General features: G+C 47.9%; 9 protein-coding genes across 9 annotated transcripts; 7 read left to right on the forward strand and 2 right to left on the reverse strand.

Annotated features, from left to right (window-relative positions):
• Nucleotides 1-1665: 1665 nt before the first annotated feature.
• Nucleotides 1666-3311, forward strand: EDB91DRAFT_126497 (uncharacterized protein). Its single transcript, XM_041324484.1, has 5 exons — nt 1666-1719; nt 1776-2551; nt 2607-2671; nt 2738-2846; nt 2899-3311. The coding sequence occupies exons 2-5, from the start codon at nt 2132-2134 to the stop codon at nt 2989-2991; spliced, it is 687 nt and encodes a 228-aa protein (XP_041179542.1). The 5' UTR covers nt 1666-1719; nt 1776-2131; the 3' UTR covers nt 2992-3311.
• Nucleotides 3312-3491: 180 nt separating this feature from the next.
• Nucleotides 3492-4519, forward strand: EDB91DRAFT_1118972 (uncharacterized protein). Its single transcript, XM_041318123.1, has 5 exons — nt 3492-3714; nt 3801-3950; nt 4082-4180; nt 4235-4262; nt 4318-4519. Exons 2-5 carry the CDS (start codon nt 3932-3934, stop codon nt 4343-4345), a joined length of 174 nt encoding a protein of 57 aa, XP_041179543.1. The 5' UTR covers nt 3492-3714; nt 3801-3931; the 3' UTR covers nt 4346-4519.
• On the forward strand, nt 4374-5120 carry EDB91DRAFT_126499 (uncharacterized protein). The gene is made up of 4 exons (XM_041324485.1): nt 4374-4567; nt 4622-4771; nt 4831-4929; nt 4978-5120. Exons 1-4 carry the CDS (start codon nt 4549-4551, stop codon nt 5007-5009), a joined length of 300 nt encoding a protein of 99 aa, XP_041179544.1. The 5' UTR covers nt 4374-4548; the 3' UTR covers nt 5010-5120.
• Nucleotides 5121-5693: 573 nt separating this feature from the next.
• Nucleotides 5694-6426, reverse strand: EDB91DRAFT_126592 (uncharacterized protein). The gene has a single exon (XM_041324499.1). The coding sequence runs from the start codon at nt 6196-6198 to the stop codon at nt 5887-5889; it is 312 nt and encodes a 103-aa protein (XP_041179545.1). The 5' UTR covers nt 6199-6426; the 3' UTR covers nt 5694-5886.
• Nucleotides 6427-7249: 823 nt separating this feature from the next.
• Nucleotides 7250-8109, forward strand: EDB91DRAFT_1080100 (uncharacterized protein; the record flags this gene model as incomplete). The annotated part of the gene is made up of 4 exons (XM_041315191.1): nt 7250-7669; nt 7725-7789; nt 7856-7964; nt 8017-8109. 4 exons carry the CDS (start codon nt 7250-7252, stop codon nt 8107-8109), a joined length of 687 nt encoding a protein of 228 aa, XP_041179546.1.
• A 193-nt stretch (nt 8110-8302) lies between these two features.
• Nucleotides 8303-9296, forward strand: EDB91DRAFT_1118992 (uncharacterized protein; the record flags this gene model as incomplete). Its single annotated transcript, XM_041318124.1, has 5 exons — nt 8303-8504; nt 8584-8733; nt 8865-8963; nt 9018-9045; nt 9101-9296. Coding segments are annotated over exons 2-5 (160 nt in total), but the record flags the coding sequence as incomplete, so codon positions are not given.
• EDB91DRAFT_126679 (uncharacterized protein) lies at nt 9282-9904 on the forward strand. The gene is made up of 4 exons (XM_041324508.1): nt 9282-9344; nt 9399-9548; nt 9608-9706; nt 9755-9904. The coding sequence occupies exons 1-4, from the start codon at nt 9326-9328 to the stop codon at nt 9784-9786; spliced, it is 300 nt and encodes a 99-aa protein (XP_041179548.1). The 5' UTR covers nt 9282-9325; the 3' UTR covers nt 9787-9904.
• Nucleotides 9905-10732, forward strand: EDB91DRAFT_126680 (uncharacterized protein). Its single transcript, XM_041324509.1, has 4 exons — nt 9905-10121; nt 10167-10316; nt 10365-10463; nt 10518-10732. The coding sequence occupies exons 1-4, from the start codon at nt 10022-10024 to the stop codon at nt 10547-10549; spliced, it is 381 nt and encodes a 126-aa protein (XP_041179549.1). The 5' UTR covers nt 9905-10021; the 3' UTR covers nt 10550-10732.
• Nucleotides 10662-16792, reverse strand: EDB91DRAFT_1049481 (phospholipase D; the record flags this gene model as incomplete). Its single annotated transcript, XM_041313465.1, has 27 exons — nt 10662-10689; nt 10740-10806; nt 10858-11137; nt 11200-11304; nt 11354-11937; nt 11988-12250; nt 12304-12425; nt 12483-12500; nt 12549-12623; nt 12675-12761; nt 12815-12974; nt 13023-13077; nt 13124-13298; nt 13348-13372; nt 13426-13491; nt 13544-13640; nt 13690-13760; nt 13814-13881; nt 13933-14026; nt 14079-14117; nt 14167-14263; nt 14311-14392; nt 14443-14571; nt 14630-15178; nt 15258-15464; nt 15515-15636; nt 15685-16792. 27 exons carry the CDS (start codon nt 16790-16792, stop codon nt 10662-10664), a joined length of 4773 nt encoding a protein of 1590 aa, XP_041179550.1.
• Nucleotides 16793-17196: the final 404 nt, after the last annotated feature.

Genomic DNA, 17196 nt, shown 5'->3' on the forward strand with positions numbered 1-17196 from the left:
GATCAAACCATAAACCGAGAGCCCCTTACAAGCCGTCTCTCAAAGTCATCACCTCTTCACATCGCATACCTTCACTTCCTTCACATGACATGTTAAGAGTTACCTCTGTCATTCACCGAACCCTTCACATTGGAACCTGTTGCACAGTCACAGCTAAACCCTGAACCCCTATCACAGAAGCGCCACTCATAGAGAAGCATGCTCATTACCGAAGACCCTGGAGAAACCCTTAGATACGATCGCACCCAATACATCTCCAGATCCTATCTCTTATCGAGATCCTTAATCACCGCTCGAGACTTCTTGTCACAGAACTCTCTCACCCTTCTTCATATCCGTCCACCCTGAATAGAAGCAGTACCCTGAGACCCTGCTTAATCACTGATACCCCTATGAACCCTTTACCCTTTCCTGTAGTTGATTGGTTGATAAGACGCCCTATACCCTAGGCGCAATGTTATGATCTTATATAGATATATCACTACCTTTCATACTCAGATATCTCCGCCTAGAGAGTAGTATATAGTTTAGGTCGTAGTCAGTAATACTCCTTAGACTTAACCTCTTCGTTCCTACCCAGTGTAGACTCAGACGTTCACTCTCAATATCATCTATTCTCTTATCCTTGACGAGTCCTAGTGGTTGTGTGAAACCTTTGCCAATCGGTGAACATTGATCATAACACTCAGTTTCCTCACTGCTCTTGGCATCAGACTTGCGGTTAATGACCTCGACCTCGCTGTCCATGACATTTTCAATATTGCGCACTTCTTCAATCTCCACTGCGGTACTTTTCTCTTTCTGACTATGTTTGGAGCCGGCATTTTTCTTCTTCTTTGAGGTACGCTGACATTCATGGAGGCTCTCATTGCCGCTATCAGAGTCTTCATCACTGACCATCCATCTTTTCCGTTTAGAAGTCTTGGGTGACTTTGGAGGCCTTGAATGAGAGCCTGTCTGGGTCGCATGCCGTGTTTCAGAGCCAGTGAGGGCCTTTGCTGTTATTGTTCGCTTGTGTGAAGACTTCCGAACATTGCCTTGATTTGACATGGCGAACTACAAGGTTTGTTTTGAGGCAAGCAGATGTTGGTTTGTTTTGAGGCAAGGCTTCAAACTATGCTATTCTATACTCATACTATCCTGCCTGCAAACACGTTGTATAGTAGTTACCAATTTTGCCCTATGTAGACTTCCGGAGCGGTCCTAACCAGTCCTACACAGTTACGGACCGGTTGCATCTGCAACCGGTCGGCAACCGACTGCGAACCTCATTGCTACTGCGCTCGACTGGTTTCTAAGAGTTCGGTCCAGGTTGCAGTACAAGGTTGAGTTTATGCAGACCGGACTTAACCGGACTTTTAAACCCTATTCTCGGCCGACGCCGAGGCGTCGTTCTTCGCATTCTCGGGTTGCGCTTGTACTGTCTCACTCTACTATCTCTTGCTCCTTCGTTCCTGAATCCAACAGACCATAGTGTATAGGTGATAGAGAAAGTCAAATTCAAAGCTATCTCAGCGCCTATGAGTGTCCAGGACGCATTGTTATATTGATTTCTTTTTTGGTCAAGGAAGTGGCGAAATTTTTGCGATTGAAATTTGACATTAGTTTTGCAAACAGCTTACAGGTAACTTGATATTTCCAATTCCTAAAGTCAGACCCCGACGGGGTAAGTTCAAGGGGCCTTTCAACTTACGCTTGCGCGAAGCTACATCAGTATTCGTACGTCAATTCCTATCATTACGTCCTACTGATAGGAGTGAAATTATACTCTGCAGTTAAAGGCTTAAAGATCAGTTCATTTACCACGAGGACCGCGAATGTTCATCTTGCACTGCCTCAGTGCAACCGACTCCCATTTTGATATCGACTTAATATGGTGCTTGGCTGAGGCTGCACGCAGCACAGGCTATCAAAGATACCCCAAACTTGATGTTCACTTGGCGAGATTTGTCATGTCTTTGTTAGTCAATGATGCGGTGTTTGTCATTGACACCGTCGTGAGGACCACATCAGTCGTTTCTACTAGTAAGCACTGCGTCAGACTCGGACCCGGACGCAAAAGAACAATATAAACCCCACACATGGGCGTCTAAAAAAAGTCCGCAACTACTAAGTAATATCCAACTCCAGTATGTATTACATCGCCGGCCTCGCTCTAAACCCACCACCCCCACAAGCCATAGATGGACTCGCCGTCCTCACCACCTTAAAATTCATGCACTATTGCATATCTACGAATCTCGCCATCGCCCCAGTCGCCAAAGCAGAAGCAGGCTCCATCCGCACAATGCCGTCCTCCTTCATCGGCAAGGTCGTAACCCATATACACGCCATCGCGACTTTCATCCCACCCGTGACGTACGTGCTCTGCGTCACCTTTAACCGGTTCACGCAGCCTGCATGGATGCAGCGCATGAGCCTACCTAATAACTATATGACGCATGATTCCGGGGTGGTGCTAAGAGTCGCAGCATGCGCATCGACGGTGTTGTTCCTCAGATTCATCGGACTCACGTCCAAGCACCTCGGGAATCAGTGGCATGCGATCGGGGTGCGTACTATTGTTTCTTACGTGTGCAAGACATAAACTGACTGGTCCTCGCCAGAGACGCGAGAAGCCTAAAGTCGTGCAGACAGGTCCATACGCGGTGGTGCGTCACCCATTATACACGTGAGTCGTGTTGCACGATTGAGGTTAGATTTTAATATTAATACTGACGGCCTGACTTGCTATTAGGGAGATGCTCATCCAGGATGTGCTTTTTGCGGTGATGTTCTGGTCTTATGCACCACTTGTGGGACTTGGTATCACTGCTGCCGCGTTCGCTGTCAAGATGCCTATCGAGGTGAGCATCTTGTCTTTGTGTACATGGAAGTTGACTTATTTTGGTATTGTAGGAGGAGCTTATCATGAAGGATTCCGCAGTTGCTGCGGAATACCGCGCATATATGCAGAGAGTGCCCGCGCGCATCATTCCGTTCCTCTGGTGATGTGCCTTTTTTTCCTATACAGTAATATAGTGGCATTTGTGTTTGTCTCGCACAACACTCCACTGTGGCACTTTTTCATCAAACTTTTTGGTGGATTATATAGGTTTTATACAGGACTATGTATTCGCAGCATTGATAGGTACGAAAGAGTGTAGATTCTTGTGCGACCTTTTGTTTTGTTCTTAAATTTTCACAATTTTAGGTCCCAATGCGTGATATGTTGACATCCGACTCTGAAACTGATGTATATAACCTCTATACACAATACCATTGTATTCCGCAGGTGATCAAATGAGTGAGTGCATTGCCAGAGCAATGTCGGTCGAGGATGTCTCGAGAGTCTCTAATCAACTGATAAGCGAGTGTGATAGACTTCGCGATCGTCGATCATTGTCACGGTCGTGCTTCAATATATAATGGTACACTTCGTATTTAGTGAACATTCATCGTGCAACAACGTGCGTTGTTGTGTTGCAGGTGAGTGCATGAAATTTGCAAACGCAAATGCCGCTGTATTACTGTACAGCACCGAATCTTTGACATTGACTGACACATCCTCGAGCGGTGCTTCATCATCCAAGCGCTAATCACCAGCCGAGCGCAGTTTTATAGCACCATCATCAACAACCAGCATTTCCTCACCACCAACATCACACGTTCTAACAAGTCAACATAAAGTACTTCAAATTCTTTCCGGCAACATCATGACCATTCACCACATCCGTAAGTTCACTTCCATTTCCAGTACACCTGATGATGGATGATGGCCGGCTTCGAGTCTGAGTCCGAATCTGATGCCCAACCCGCAGTTCTATACAAATTCAAGCCCGAGACGACGCCCGAACAGAAACAGTTGATCAAAGATTCCATCAACGCCCTTCCCTCGTAGATACCCGCCATTCAGGGGCTTATAACGGGTACGACGGTGCCTAATGCTTTTATGCATGGGTATGATGGAGGTAAGTGCCTCTGCTCAAGATGTGTACTGGCACTGGCACTGGTAGTGATGTCACGGTCGACTTGTCCTAATTATGGCTGGCTTAACATTAGCATTGTGACACGGAACTGATTGCTGGCACACCGTCCTCAGGAGTCATTTTCCTCTTCGAGAATATCGATAAATTGAACGAGTATCGTCCGCATAAGGCGCATGTGGATTATGTGGCAGGTGCTGCTCCGTATATTGAAGGTGCGTTGCATTCTTGTTGTATGCCTCGAGGAGGGGAAGCTGACGGGACTCTAGATAAGCTTATATTCGATATCGAGTCGCAGTGAGTGGCACTGTGGCCGGAGTATGCATTGGTCAATGATATCATAAGATTGCAGTGGTGTGTCAGTAGCAATCGCTCCTTGATCGTCCACTTCATTCGCCAATATTAATCATCATCAATCCGTTTGTCTGAAGAGTTCTTCCCTCTGAGTCCACAGCGGTCACTCGTCGGTTCAGTCCGCTGCATATGCATATAAATAGAGTTCGCACCGTACGTCTGCTTAAATACACATTCATGTGACTGGACTCCGACGTCTTTTCAATTCCTTCGTTCCTTCCGATCCACGATGACGATTCACCACATAGGTAAACCCTCCTTCGAAACATTTTAAGTCTGCGTGATTCTAATGCAAGGCACAGTTCTGTACAAGTTCAAGCCTGAAGCGACTCCAGAACAAAGACAGAGTGTGATTGACTCCGTCAGCGCCCTTCCATCACAGATACCCGCCATCCAGGGTCTTGTCACTGGTGAAATACTGTTCAATCCCCTTGCTCATGGCTATGACGACGGTACGACATTTCTCCTCATCTGCAAACATTCGCGGGTGGTTGATGAGCCCGCGCCTTAGGGGTTATTTTTCTATTTGAGAGCGTAGCCAAGTTGGACGAGTATCGCCCGCACAAGGCGCATACTGATTATCAGGCGTTTTCGGCGCCTTATATTGAAGGTCGGTTTTGTTGTTGTTTGGAGATTGCTTTGATTGAACTGGAAGCAGATAAACTCATTTTTGATATCGAGACGGCCTAGAGGGGAAACGTAGTCTTTGATATCATGTTGAACAGATACTGCATTTATGAACCACCTTCTGGTTGGGACTATTTTTTCTATGTAGACAAGTAATATTGTCACATGGGCAATGCATATGACATGTCCATGATGCATGATGCGCTGAGGCTCGCTCCGACAGCGCTCCGACAAGTCATATCTATATCTTCACACTCAGTCCATCATTTGAACATAAATAGAGAATGCTCACACTTCAAAATCATCCTAGCTCACGCCCCAGGTTTCAGGTGACCATTCACTTCCCGGCTCCATCCCAGTCCATCATGACGATCTACAATACAGGTAACTTTCCCTCAGAGTCCCCTGCTCGGAATTAACACAACACAGTCCTGTACAAATTCAAGTCGGAGGCAACCCTCGAGCAAAGAGAGTATGTGAAGGCACTTATCAAGGAGCTACCATCAAGAATATCTGCGCTTCAGAGCGTTATCACCGGAGAGAAGATCCTTAACTCCCTTGACCACGGCTATGACATGGGTGGGTTGTTTCACAGAAGCTCATGGTTCGTTGTCCGTGCACTTCTCGTCCATTTTTCATGGAATAAAAAATACAAACAGTAAGCTATGAATCAATCATCCTCTAGAATCATTGTGCAAAGGAAATGAGTGAAATATGAGTGTACTACATCGCGATTTGCAACTCCGGGCCATTTTGCAACACCGGGTCAGAGATAGTAGTAAGTAGGGTTCCGCACGGGTAACACCGCGGGTCGGAAAGCTGACACCGTACCCGTACCCGCCAACACCGTACCTGTCACGGGTACGGGTACACACCGACCCGTCAACACCGCGGGTACATTACCAAGAAGAGTGTATTAACAACAACTGAATAGATATTACTACTTTTCCTCGTCGTCCTCCTCAGCTTCGACTTCATTTCGCTTCCGTTTTTGACTCTTTACAGAGGCTAGAAGGTCCTCCATCGCCAGAAGATCACTTCTGCCCCAGGCTCCGAGGCAGAGAAAAGCACGAATTGTTGATGGTGCGAGTCGGTTGCGAGTAAAATGAAGGAGCTGCCGGCCCTGCGAGAAGATACGTTCAACCGCAGTTGATGTTGCTGAACGAGATAATAAGCACTGATTGATTGAAAAAGGATTTGAGGGTGGCATACCTGGGACGGAGAGATAGTCTAATGCCATCCACATCATCATCGGCTTCAGATGCTGACAATGACTCGGAGTTGAATGGCTTCAGCAAAGCTTTTGCAGCAAGCTGGAGAGTATGGTTAAAACATCGAACACGGTTGACAGACTCAAATGAGTTATCGAGGCTCGCGAGCTTTGTTGTTTGAGAATCATTTGCGGTCGCATTATCAGCATTAACTGCAAGAATCTATGATCTTCAAGTTAGCGTGATTTCTGCAATATTCAGAATCAGCTTACTCACTTTGTTAGCCCAAAGCGTTCAAGCATTGCTTGAAAGAATTTTGCCATCGCAGCACCAGTATGTGACTAAGATATATCATGTAAAGATCGGTGGAGTATTTGATATGGCTTGGTGGCGAAGTGTAAGTGTGAGATCAACAGTGTCTGTGGGTTTCGATCGAGCAGACCGAGACACAAATGACTGTTTGACCTTCTTCAAGGGGCGGGCCAGAGCCTTAGCACCCTTTGCGACAGCCTTTTTGAGTGACTTGGCCTTCTCAGAGATGGACGACGAGATAGACTTAGACGATGAGTGGGTAGACGAGGCATCATATGCCTTCTTTGCGAGCTTGGTTTTCATAGAGACGATTTGGTAGACTTACTGGTCTCGAGTTTTTGCCTTGGCTTTATGGTAGTGACTCGAGCTTCTCTGTAGCAAAGTGTCAGCTCGATAAATTGCTAGAATGATTCACAGGGGCACGAAAGACATGACAGAAATCAGTATAGCATTGGGTTGTGATCCTCAAGCACTCAGAGTAAGCCGACACAGAGAATTATAGTACGGTGTTCAGTGGCTGTCAAGGTTCCCGATTTGGTAAGTCATACCCGTACCGCCAACCCGCGGTAAAGGGTCGCGGTATGGTCACGGGTATGAATATCCAACACCGTACCCGTACCCGCCAAACCCGTCAGCAATGAACCGCGGTGTTACCCGTACCCGTGCGTTTCCCTAGTAGTAAGCATGTCAGACTCGGAACCGGACGCAAAAAAAAACAATATAAACCCCACACATGGGCGTCTAAAAAAAGTCCACAACCAAGTAATATCCAACTCCAGCATGTATTACATCGCCGGCCTCGCTCTAAATCCACCACCCCCACAAGCCGTAGAAGGACTCGCCGTCCTCACCACCTTAAAATTCATGCACTATCTCATGTCCAACATTCGTGCCATCGCCCCAGCCGCCAAAGCAGGAGCAGGGCCCATCCGCACAATGCCGTCCTCCTTCATCAGCAAGGTCATATCCCCGATACACACCATCGCGTCTTTCATCTCACCCGTGACGTACATGCTCTGCGTCACCTTTAACCGGTTCACGCAGCCTGCATGGATGCAGCGCATGAGCCTACCTAATAACTATATGACACATGATTCCGAGGTGGTGCTGAGAGTCGCAGCGTGCGCATCGACGGTGTTGTTGCTCAGATTCATCGGACTTACGTTCAAGCACCTCGGGAATCAGTGGCATGCGATCGGGGTGCGTACTGTTGTTTCTTATGTGTGCAAGACATAAACTGACTGATCCTCGCTAGAGACGCGAGAAGCCTAAAGTTGTGCAGACAGGTCCATACACGGTGGTGCGTCACCCATTATACACGTGAGTCGTGTTGCACGATTGAGGTTAGATTTTAATATTAATACTGACGGCCTGACTTGCTATTAGGGACGTGCTCATACAAGAAGTGCTTTTTGCAGTGATGTTCTGGTCTTATGCACCACTTGTGGGACTTGGTATCACTGCTGCCGCGTTCGCTGTCAAGATGCCTATCGAGGTGAGCATCTCGTCTTTGTGTGTATGGGAGTCGACTTATTTTGGTATTGTAGGAGGAGCTTATCATGAAGGATTCCGCAGTTGCTGCGGAATACCGCGCATATACGCAGAGAGTGCCCGCACGCATCATTCCGTTCCTATGGTGATGTGCCTTTTTTCCTATACATGTCGTGATGCGACGCGTCGGGCATTCATTTTCTTATAGTAGTGATCTTGTATGGTATTGTTCTACACCCCATGGAAATTAACGCTTCGTCTTTCCTATTCTGATGCATACCCTTAGCATGCAAGGTTGTTGGCGTTGCGGGGTTTGGGGTGCGGGTGTCTGAGGGGTTGACATACAACACCGAATCTTTGTCATTGACTGACACATCCTCGAGCGGTGCTTCATCATCCAAGCGCTGATCACCAGCCGAGCGCAGTTTTATAGCATCTTCACCAACAACCAGCATTTCCTCACCACCAACATCACACGTTTCAACAAGTCAACATAAAGTACTTCAAATTCTTTCCGGCAACATCATGACCATTCACCACATCCGTAAGTTCACTTCCATTTCTAGTACACCTGATGATGGCCGGCTCCGAGTCCGAGTCCGAATCCGATACCCAACCCGCAGTTCTATACAAATTCAAGCCCGAGACGACGCCCGAACAGAAACAGTTGATCAAAGATTCCATCAACGCCCTTCCCTCGCAGATACCCGCCATTTAGGGGCTTATAACGGGTACGACGATGCCTAATGCCTTTATGCATGGGTATGATGGAGGTGAGCGCCTCCACTCGATATGTGTACTGGCACTGGCACTGGTAGTGATGTCACGGTCGACTTGTCCTAATTATGGCTGGCTTAACATTAGCATTGTGACACGGAACTGATTGCTGGCACACCGTCCTCAGGAGTCATTTTCCTTTTCGAGAATATCGATAAATTGAACGAGTATCGTCCGCATGAGGCGCATGTAGATTATGTGGCTAGTGCTGCTCCGTATATCGAAGGTGTGTTGCGTTCTTGTTGTATGCCTCGAGGAGGGGAAGCTGACGGGACTCTAGATAAGCTTATATTCGATATCGAGTCGCAGTGAGTGGCACTGTGGCCGGATTATGCATTGGTCGATGGTATCATAAGATTGCAGTGGTGTATCAGTAGCAGTCGCTCTTTGATCGTCTACTTCATTCGCTAATATTAATGATCATTAATCCGTTTGTCTGAAGAGTTCTTCCCTCTGAGTCCACAGCGGTCACTCGTCGGTTCAGTCTGCTGCATATAAATAGAGTTCGCACCGTACGTCTGCTTAAATACACATTCATGTGACTGGACTCCGACGTCTTTTCAATTCCTTCGTTCCTTCCGATCCACGATGACGATTCACCACATAGGTAAACCCTCCTTCGAAACATTTTAAGTCTGCGTGATTCTAATGCAAGGCACAGTTCTGTACAAGTTCAAGCCTGAAGCGACTCCAGAACAAAGACAGAGTGTGATTGACTCCGTCAGCGCCCTTCCATCACAGATACCCGCCATCCAGGGTCTTGTCACTGGTGAAATACTGTTCAATCCCCTTGCTCATGGCTATGACGACGGTACGACATTTCTCCTCATCTGCAAACATTCGCGGGTGGTTGATGAGCCCGCGTCTTAGGGGTTATTTTTCTATTTGAGAGCGTAGCCAAGTTGGACGAGTATCGCCCGCACAAGGCGCATACTGATTATCAGGCGTTTTCGGCGCCTTATATTGAAGGTCGGTTTTGTTGTTATTTGGAGATTGCTTTGTTTGAACTGGGAGCAGATAAACTCATTTTTGATATCGAGACGGCCTAGAGGGGAAACGTAGTGTTTGATATCATGTTGAACAGATACTGCATTTATGAACCACCTTCGGGTTGGGATTATTTTTTCTATGTAGACAAGTAATATTGTCACATGGACAATGACATATCCATGGTGCGCTGAGGCTCGCTCCGACAGCGTTCCGACAAGTCATATCTATATCTTCACACTCAGTCCATCCAATTAGTTTTGTCATGCACTAGCATCCTTTGAACATAAATAGACAATGCTCACACTTCAAAATCATCCTAGCTCACGCCCCAGGTTTCAGGTGACCATTCACTTCCCAGCTCCATCCCAGTCCATCATGACGATCTACAATACAGGTAACTTTCCCTCAGAGTCCCCTACTCGGAATTAACACAACACAGTCCTGTACAAATTCAAGTCGGAGGCAACCCTCGAGCAAAGAGAGTATGTGAAGGCACTTATCAAGGAGCTACCATCAAGAATATCTGCGCTTCAGAGCGTTATCACCGGAGAGAAGATCCTTAACTCCCTTGACCACGGCTATGACATGGGTGGGTTGTTTCACAGAAGCTCATGGTTCATTGTCCGATGTGCTCTAGGGGTGATTTTTCTGTTTGAAAGTAAACACAAGCTGGATGAATTCCGCCCGCATCAGGCGCATACTGATTACCGGGCCCTCTCCGCTCCGTATCTTGAAGGTGTGTATATTAATATTGCTAATAGGCCGAATCACGTAGCGGAAGAACTCCCAGACAAGTTGATATTCGACATGGAGACAGCTTAGAGAAAATACATGGAACCTTGAAAGCATATGTCGGGGGTGCGCGTAATACATGTACATTGTTGATTATTTATGCGAAGTAGTTCGTAAAAGCGATGGTGCGGAGAAAGTACGTTCAGTCGTAGATTGGGAGAGGCAGCATCCTAGGAATCGTGAGCGACATGAAAAAGATATGACATCAACTGCACCGCACCTGTCTGCATTGAACATGAAGTTCCCTGCAATATCCTCTCCTTCCAAGAATCGCGTGGGATATATGACTTCACAAATATAAGAAGAGAACAGCAAGGGAGGGAATGAATAGCGCTCACCAAGGTGTCCACGGACATTTTTCAGCAGCTCCTCCATTTCGTCTAGTTCCTGCTTGGTAAACGGCTCTACTCCATTTACAGGTCTTTGGCTACGAGTATCCTTGTCTAATAGGGGATGAGAACCTCTGGAGCGGGAACTGTCGTTCCCATCGTTGGTATGGAAGGTCTCGCGGTTCTCCTCAGCAGTATCCGCCAGTCCTTCTTTTTGATACAGGCCATCTTCGTGCGCCGTTTCCGAGGGGACTTGTGATGCTGGGTCGGGTGAATGGCTACCTTTTGCCTTAAGATAAGATATGAATGTTTCAGAGATATATAACGAAGAGAAGGTTCCGTTGTACGAACCGGCTTAGAGAAGCGTTCGTGGTGAACAACAAATTCTTTGTATTGCTTCCACGTCGTAATGAGGTCGTCAGGGATAGCATGGAAAACTTTGCGATAAATCTCAGTCTGTGTACAAAATTAGAACGTCGACCGCATTTATGCACAGATAACATACATTATGCACAGCGCAAGCCTTCCAGACATTCTTCCAAAATGCATCAGATATCGGGTCCTCGAAACCCTCTGGATCTACATGGGGAGCGGGGGTGGGTACAGCCCACGTTTTATTGCCAACCTTGCAAGCGAGGTGCTTCCTGAGCTGGGCCCTTGCTTCAGGAGCGGTCTTCTCAAGCTCGTCCGCGTCATTGACTCCCGACTCAGCGTGAGGCGGCTCGTCATCGGTCTGCGGGTTCTTTGACGCAAGCGCCGGAGCACCGTATGCTTCTCCATCAGCTGTGTGCTTCTCAACGGGGTCAGAATTTTCGCCCAGTTGTCGTTCTAGCTTGTCTTTCAAAGGAGGGCTCTCAGCCTGCGAAGCAGGAGGCAAGCCCTCATGAACAACTGTCTCTTCTATAGTGGGAACTATCGCGCTGGCGAACCCAGGCTCCTTCGTGCCTTCGCGGTTGTACGTCATGTGCTCCTCCCCCAGGGATGCATCTTGGTCTGGAGTGTTTGGCTGGTGGAATTCCACCTCTCCAATAGGTTTCTTGAGGTGCTTGGAGGCGCTCAAAGCAGCTGCGTCACCGGCGGCGTGTGCTTCTTGATCGAAGGTCAGTCTGTCAAAACTTTGAGATTGTATGAACACGAACCTTGTTTGATACCATCGGCTGCGGTGCTGAGCATATTACGTACAGGAGCCATGTGCTTGGCCTGAGTAACGCCATCATCCCCAGGCTCTTGCTCTGATTGCGGGTCCCACACCTCTTGTTCATGATCAGGTCTGGTTTCTTCGTGGGGCATTGGGTTATGTTCAGTCATGGCATCAACATCCACACCAACGTGCTCTCGCATCAGCCGCATTCGTAAACTGTGTGCAAATCGCCCGACTTTGAACGGCTTTCCTGCCATCGTCCTGGTGTATCACAGCTATCAGAAAATTGCGAGGCGCGATCGAGAAAGTCGTACCCATCAATCAGGTCAGTGTCTCGGATAACTGCAGCAATTTCCGAATCTCGATCGCCACGTTGGGATCGTTCATTGATGTTTGCACTTCCAATAATGGCCAGACGATCATCCACGATACAAACCTGATGAGATTGATGTATTTGAGTATGCAGCTTCAAGGATTTAATTGGTCTTTATACCTTGCCATGGATATATACCTGTAGCGTGGTCAGGTGGTTCGAACTCAAAAGAGCATAGGCACTTACTATCTCCGTAGTCAATATACCGTTCCGCATTTTGGCCCAGTTTCTCAGCGAAAACACAGATATATACTCCTCAGGCTGATCAATTAAGGATAAGTGGGATTTCAGTTGGTAAACTCAACCACGCACATCTATACCCTCTTTACGAAGTCGAGAAAATATGGAATTGGGCCCACGGCATATAGTGCGGTTCTGACACTCGAGGATGATTCGAATCTGACACAGCAATTCAGTGCAAAATTCTGAAAAGAAGACCATTCCCAACTAACTGCGCTGGCGTCGCTGTGATCGATTGAAAATGGGAAGCCAGGGAGGAGGGGAATAACGATGCAACATTTCCACGGAGTGCGTTCACGATGTGCGCGGGTGATCCGATCCACTAACGCATCGCCAATCCGATTCTCAATCTTGACATCATGCACGACGGTCCTATTAGACAAATCAGCATGCGGTGATAGCTGAGCAGCGAGTACTCACGAGGTTATGAAGAATTGATTCTCGATGTACACGAAGTGCTCCGACAACTCGATGGCTAGATTATGTTAGCAACTTCACGTTCAGAAGCCACGACCCCTGACCTTTCAGGTATGCATTCTGAATCGAATGCTCAATTCGGTTGGGAGTACCGAGCGACCAAGGGCCGGCTGATCTGCAAATTTGCATCTCGCATGTGCCTGTCAGACCCATCGTGACAAGCTCTCCAGGTTTGTACTCAGACGGAGGTATCAGAAAAGGCATGACCCGGGAATGATTCTAATATGAATTAGTCAACGGCAGCAGATATATCAGGCAACCAACACACTTTCATCCGAAGTAAATAATTCCATCTGTGGGTCAGTGATTCAATGACGTGCATCGTGTGAATGATGTGGGGACAAACCTTTCGACAAAGTGTCGAGCAAGATCGCGAGCAGGCTGACCTACGACTTGCATGCCTACATCATGCCTTTGCGCGAGTTGTGAATCTTAATATTTGCCTCAAGCACAAAGCATCATACCAAGGCATCCGTGGGACTTTCGCTCTGTCGTACATGTCCTCCGAGGGTTTATTGAGCGTATGGAAATCAAGAACCCGTGGATTACTGTAGTCTTTGCCTGTGATGCGTAGTCAATGCCGATTCCTCCCCTTATGCATAAAACATACCTGGCCATATTTCGGTATTTTCTGGCGACAATTCCGCGTCGTCGATGATGACGTGCTGCGGTGTATCCCATCTTTGAAGCTGTTCAGTGATGGAAGCTGATAAACGTAAGAATTGACTTCAAACCTTCCGAAACATAGGTCAAAGCCTCCCATGAACGCAATAGTCTCGTCAATAACGCAGAGCTTCTCATGCTGTGACGGGTATGTCAGTGATATCCGCATTCTTGTATGAAGAACCCTTACGTGTGCCCAGTAGAATGTACCAGTTTGGAAGTGTGAAGGCGAGCGTTGAACCATGATGTTCGGGTGTAGTGACATGAGCCGTTGTTTCGCGTAGCTTCATAGCAAGGTGAGTTCACAAGATCCACGACGCGCTTGTCAGTACGTACTTGCTATCCGTGGGCGTAGTTCGGTTCGAAACTTCCTGGCTAGAAACAGATCAACGACACAAGAGACTGACATTCGACATGTTCTTACTATAGAATTATGTGAATCTTAACGCCTTCCTTGGCCTTTCTCTCAAGGAGGTAATCCAAGCGGTACTTGAGCTTACCAGGACGCCTCAGTTGCACCTCTGCACTACATTAATAAGGCAACTACTATCATGAGCCACAGACGTACCAGGGGACAGCCACCAGTCGTGAATATAGATGTTCTCTTGCGCCATGAGTATAGCCCGGGACAAATTCCACATGTAGTCGCGCTGCTCCCCATGGTCAATACCGGATGATATAACGAAAAGGAGACACGAACCCCATCGACGAGCCACTGAGCAGCAACGTCCAATCGTACTGGAGCAAAACTATCAAAGCGATTTCTTGCGACGAAAGGGGTCGTAGCGGCGGCTTTTTCTAGGGCAGTAATCCATTGCAACATTTGACGCTAAGCCCATGGCCACACCTGATCAGTAATGTATAGTCACCAGATATGAGGAACCGACCTCATTTCTTGCAAATAATTTCAACCGCATCTGCGAATTCTCAACATAAAACGTATGCTTGGAGACATCATCCGAGCGCTTCTTCTTTTTCTTTTTCTCCTGCTCGTTTTTCTCCTCTGGCTTCTCCCTGTTCTCCGGCTCACCACCGCTCAGAGGATTTACATGCGTAGATGGGTCCAACATCGGTGTCGCAGGGCGAGATGATACTGCGGAGCTGCCAGAACTCATTGACTCCGTCCTCGTATGCGCCAGCCTCGTGGCAACATCCCCGTGACCCTGTACCTCACCACCGGTAGTAGCTGCGATATTTGGTGATGACTTGTTACCAATTCGAAGGGCCCGCGAAAGGCGGCTTTTGATGCTCTCTATTGCAGACAGGCAGTCGACCTCTGCCTGTGGGTGGGTCTGCGCCTGCGCCTCATCATTGCCAACAAGGAATTCACGGTCCTCCGATTCTGGGCGCGAGAGGTGCAGACCCTTCCGATAGTATCGCGTGGGCCGAATTATTTTGAAATCTGTATCGAAGAGAAAGACGTCCCGAATTACGGTCTAAGCCGTGCTTATTATTAGTGGAAGGATTGACAGTGAATTAGCGCTTGCTTGCCTCTCCTGGGTCCTCTACGGCCACGATATAACTCTCACGAACGGCGCACCACCGAGCCTCCTTCCGCTCGCGCCAACGTGCTGATTTTCGTCCAAACCCGGGGCCATTTCCTTCTGTATTGATGCGCAGGAATCCAGCTTTATATTGTACGCTACCAGACGGAGCAAGAGCGATGAATAATGCGCTCATCTCAAGGAAGCCTGCGAGTCGGTTTGAGGTTGGGTGAAACATCTAAAATGGTGTTTGTGAAGGGTACTCGCGACATAGGGGAACAGACGAACAACAGCGCGTATAAGCTTAATCAGGTAGTCTTCTAGCGCTTCTCGTTGCAAACGAGCAAAGTCTGTTTGTTTGACATGACGCCCGCTGGATTCCCTCTTCAGGAATTTAAAGTAAGGAAGGCCTGTACAACAGCTTAGTTGTTCCGAATAATCGACAAGAAGACTCTCACTAGTTCGAGGAAACTCCGGCAAAGGATCCTTTTGACTACTGAATGCATTGGACACAGCGTAATGGGCATGTAGGGAAATGAAATCACGAAGTTGCCTGTAGACCACCCAACGCACTGCGCCATTGGCATATTCACACTCGATGCGAAACACGGCTTTATGCGCTTGCAAGGGATGTAGACTGTCACTAATCCGTAAGCGCAGACGATGGAGGAGGACAGGGATACGCCGCTGTCCTTTCTCGTCACGTTCGAACCACAAACCCATCATCAACGTGGATAAACCGCCAGAAATGAGCTCATCCGTAATGTTTACCTCGTTCGAGGTGACCACAGAGTGTGGTACAGCAACGCCAGATTGCCCAGCGCGAACGACAGCAGGTAGGAGACCGCGTAATTTGCTCCATTTTGTGGATATTCCTGGCTTTTTCGGGTCTGCTCGGAGAGGGTGAGATTGAGAGCGCTGGAGATCTTGAGGGGGAGGATCTGTAGGCTTGCGAGTAGGTCCTATTGTTTGGTGGCGAGATATGGGTTTCCTCTCTACCTTCTCTTCTTCCTCTTCTCTTATAGAAGGTCCCGGGAATACGAAGTGCGGCTTATCCTCCATTGGTGAATCATGGAACCGATCGAAAACCCCGTTCTCTCTTGCTTTGCCCTTTTTATCTGTGGTCGCTTTTCCCAGAGAAGGGCTAAGTTCAAACGCACCCCGGAAGCTTGACGAACTTGAATGAAGTTGAAACGAGGATTTTCCGTGATCCCCCAAATCATTTTCGAAAATATATTCCGGCTGGCCATTGACAAGAATATGATGCGGGATGGATGAAGAGCTCGGGTGGGTGAAGGTGAAGGACAAGGAGCGTGGTGGTCCTGTACGATTCGAGGGTGTGTCAGGTAGGGCAATCCTCGGTGTCCCGACAGGAGAGCCAGCGGGTGAGACTGGGGCTGGTGATGCGACGTGGTTCGTGCGCTGGTCTATTGAAGTTCGAGAGTCAACGTTCCCGGGCCCGGTCTCAGGATGTTTGCCGTGTCCCGACGAATTGGCAGAGTTCTCTTTCGCTTCCTGTGCAGGATTGGCGTCGATCGCAGCGTTGACCACGTTGACAAATGTCATTGCAAAGGAACCTGTTGATGGTGAACTGGAAGGTGAGATAGAAGTCTGGAAAACAGCGACTCCACTGGTAGGCCTATGATGTGATGGCAACTGTGGAGTTGGCGCGACAAATAGTTTGACTCCAGAAAATCAGCTAGAAATCTTATACGCCTATACGGTCTCGGAGACTGTCAGTATCTAAGCGCTGTCACCAGGCCTGCAGTGCTCGTGATACTCAGCAATATTTCCACAGTCGACTGCGTTGCTTGAAAGAGGAAAACACGCGTGCCAGTACTTAAGCATATTTGTTGACGTAATGCCAACTTATTGAAGTTAGTTCAGCTATAATTAGACGTGACCCGTCATCTTCAAGTTTCCAGGTTGCGAGGCAACTACTATTAGTAAAAACGCATACAGGACCTCCG

Source organism: Suillus paluster (assembly GCF_016628075.1).
Source record: "Suillus paluster strain FC165 chromosome Unknown EDB91scaffold_13, whole genome shotgun sequence".
NCBI classification, from domain to species: domain Eukaryota; kingdom Fungi; phylum Basidiomycota; class Agaricomycetes; order Boletales; family Suillaceae; genus Suillus; species Suillus paluster.

Excerpts from the sequence above, each read along its gene's own strand:
- EDB91DRAFT_126592 (XM_041324499.1), bottom strand. The coding sequence starts at position 6,198 with ATGATGATGTGGATGGCATTAGACTATCTCTCCGTCCCAGGTATGCCA.
- EDB91DRAFT_126680 (XM_041324509.1), top strand. The coding sequence starts at position 10,022 with ATGCTCACACTTCAAAATCATCCTAGCTCACGCCCCAGGTTTCAGGTG. Across the intron at positions 10,122-10,166 it reads CATGACGATCTACAATACAG|TCCTGTACAAATTCAAGTCG; the intron begins GTAACTTTCCCT and ends AACACAACACAG. Across the intron at positions 10,317-10,364 it reads TGACCACGGCTATGACATGG|GGGTGATTTTTCTGTTTGAA; the intron begins GTGGGTTGTTTC and ends GATGTGCTCTAG.
- EDB91DRAFT_126497 (XM_041324484.1), top strand. The coding sequence starts at position 2,132 with ATGTATTACATCGCCGGCCTCGCTCTAAACCCACCACCCCCACAAGCC. Across the intron at positions 2,672-2,737 it reads GTGCGTCACCCATTATACAC|GGAGATGCTCATCCAGGATG; the intron begins GTGAGTCGTGTT and ends ACTTGCTATTAG. Across the intron at positions 2,847-2,898 it reads CTGTCAAGATGCCTATCGAG|GAGGAGCTTATCATGAAGGA; the intron begins GTGAGCATCTTG and ends TTGGTATTGTAG.
- EDB91DRAFT_126679 (XM_041324508.1), top strand. Across the intron at positions 9,549-9,607 it reads TGCTCATGGCTATGACGACG|GGGTTATTTTTCTATTTGAG; the intron begins GTACGACATTTC and ends CCCGCGTCTTAG. Across the intron at positions 9,707-9,754 it reads TTCGGCGCCTTATATTGAAG|ATAAACTCATTTTTGATATC; the intron begins GTCGGTTTTGTT and ends AACTGGGAGCAG.
- EDB91DRAFT_1118972 (XM_041318123.1), top strand. Across the intron at positions 4,181-4,234 it reads TGCTGCTCCGTATATTGAAG|ATAAGCTTATATTCGATATC; the intron begins GTGCGTTGCATT and ends ACGGGACTCTAG. Across the intron at positions 4,263-4,317 it reads ATATTCGATATCGAGTCGCA|TGGTGTGTCAGTAGCAATCG; the intron begins GTGAGTGGCACT and ends ATAAGATTGCAG.
- EDB91DRAFT_126499 (XM_041324485.1), top strand. Across the intron at positions 4,772-4,830 it reads TGCTCATGGCTATGACGACG|GGGTTATTTTTCTATTTGAG; the intron begins GTACGACATTTC and ends CCCGCGCCTTAG. Across the intron at positions 4,930-4,977 it reads TTCGGCGCCTTATATTGAAG|ATAAACTCATTTTTGATATC; the intron begins GTCGGTTTTGTT and ends AACTGGAAGCAG.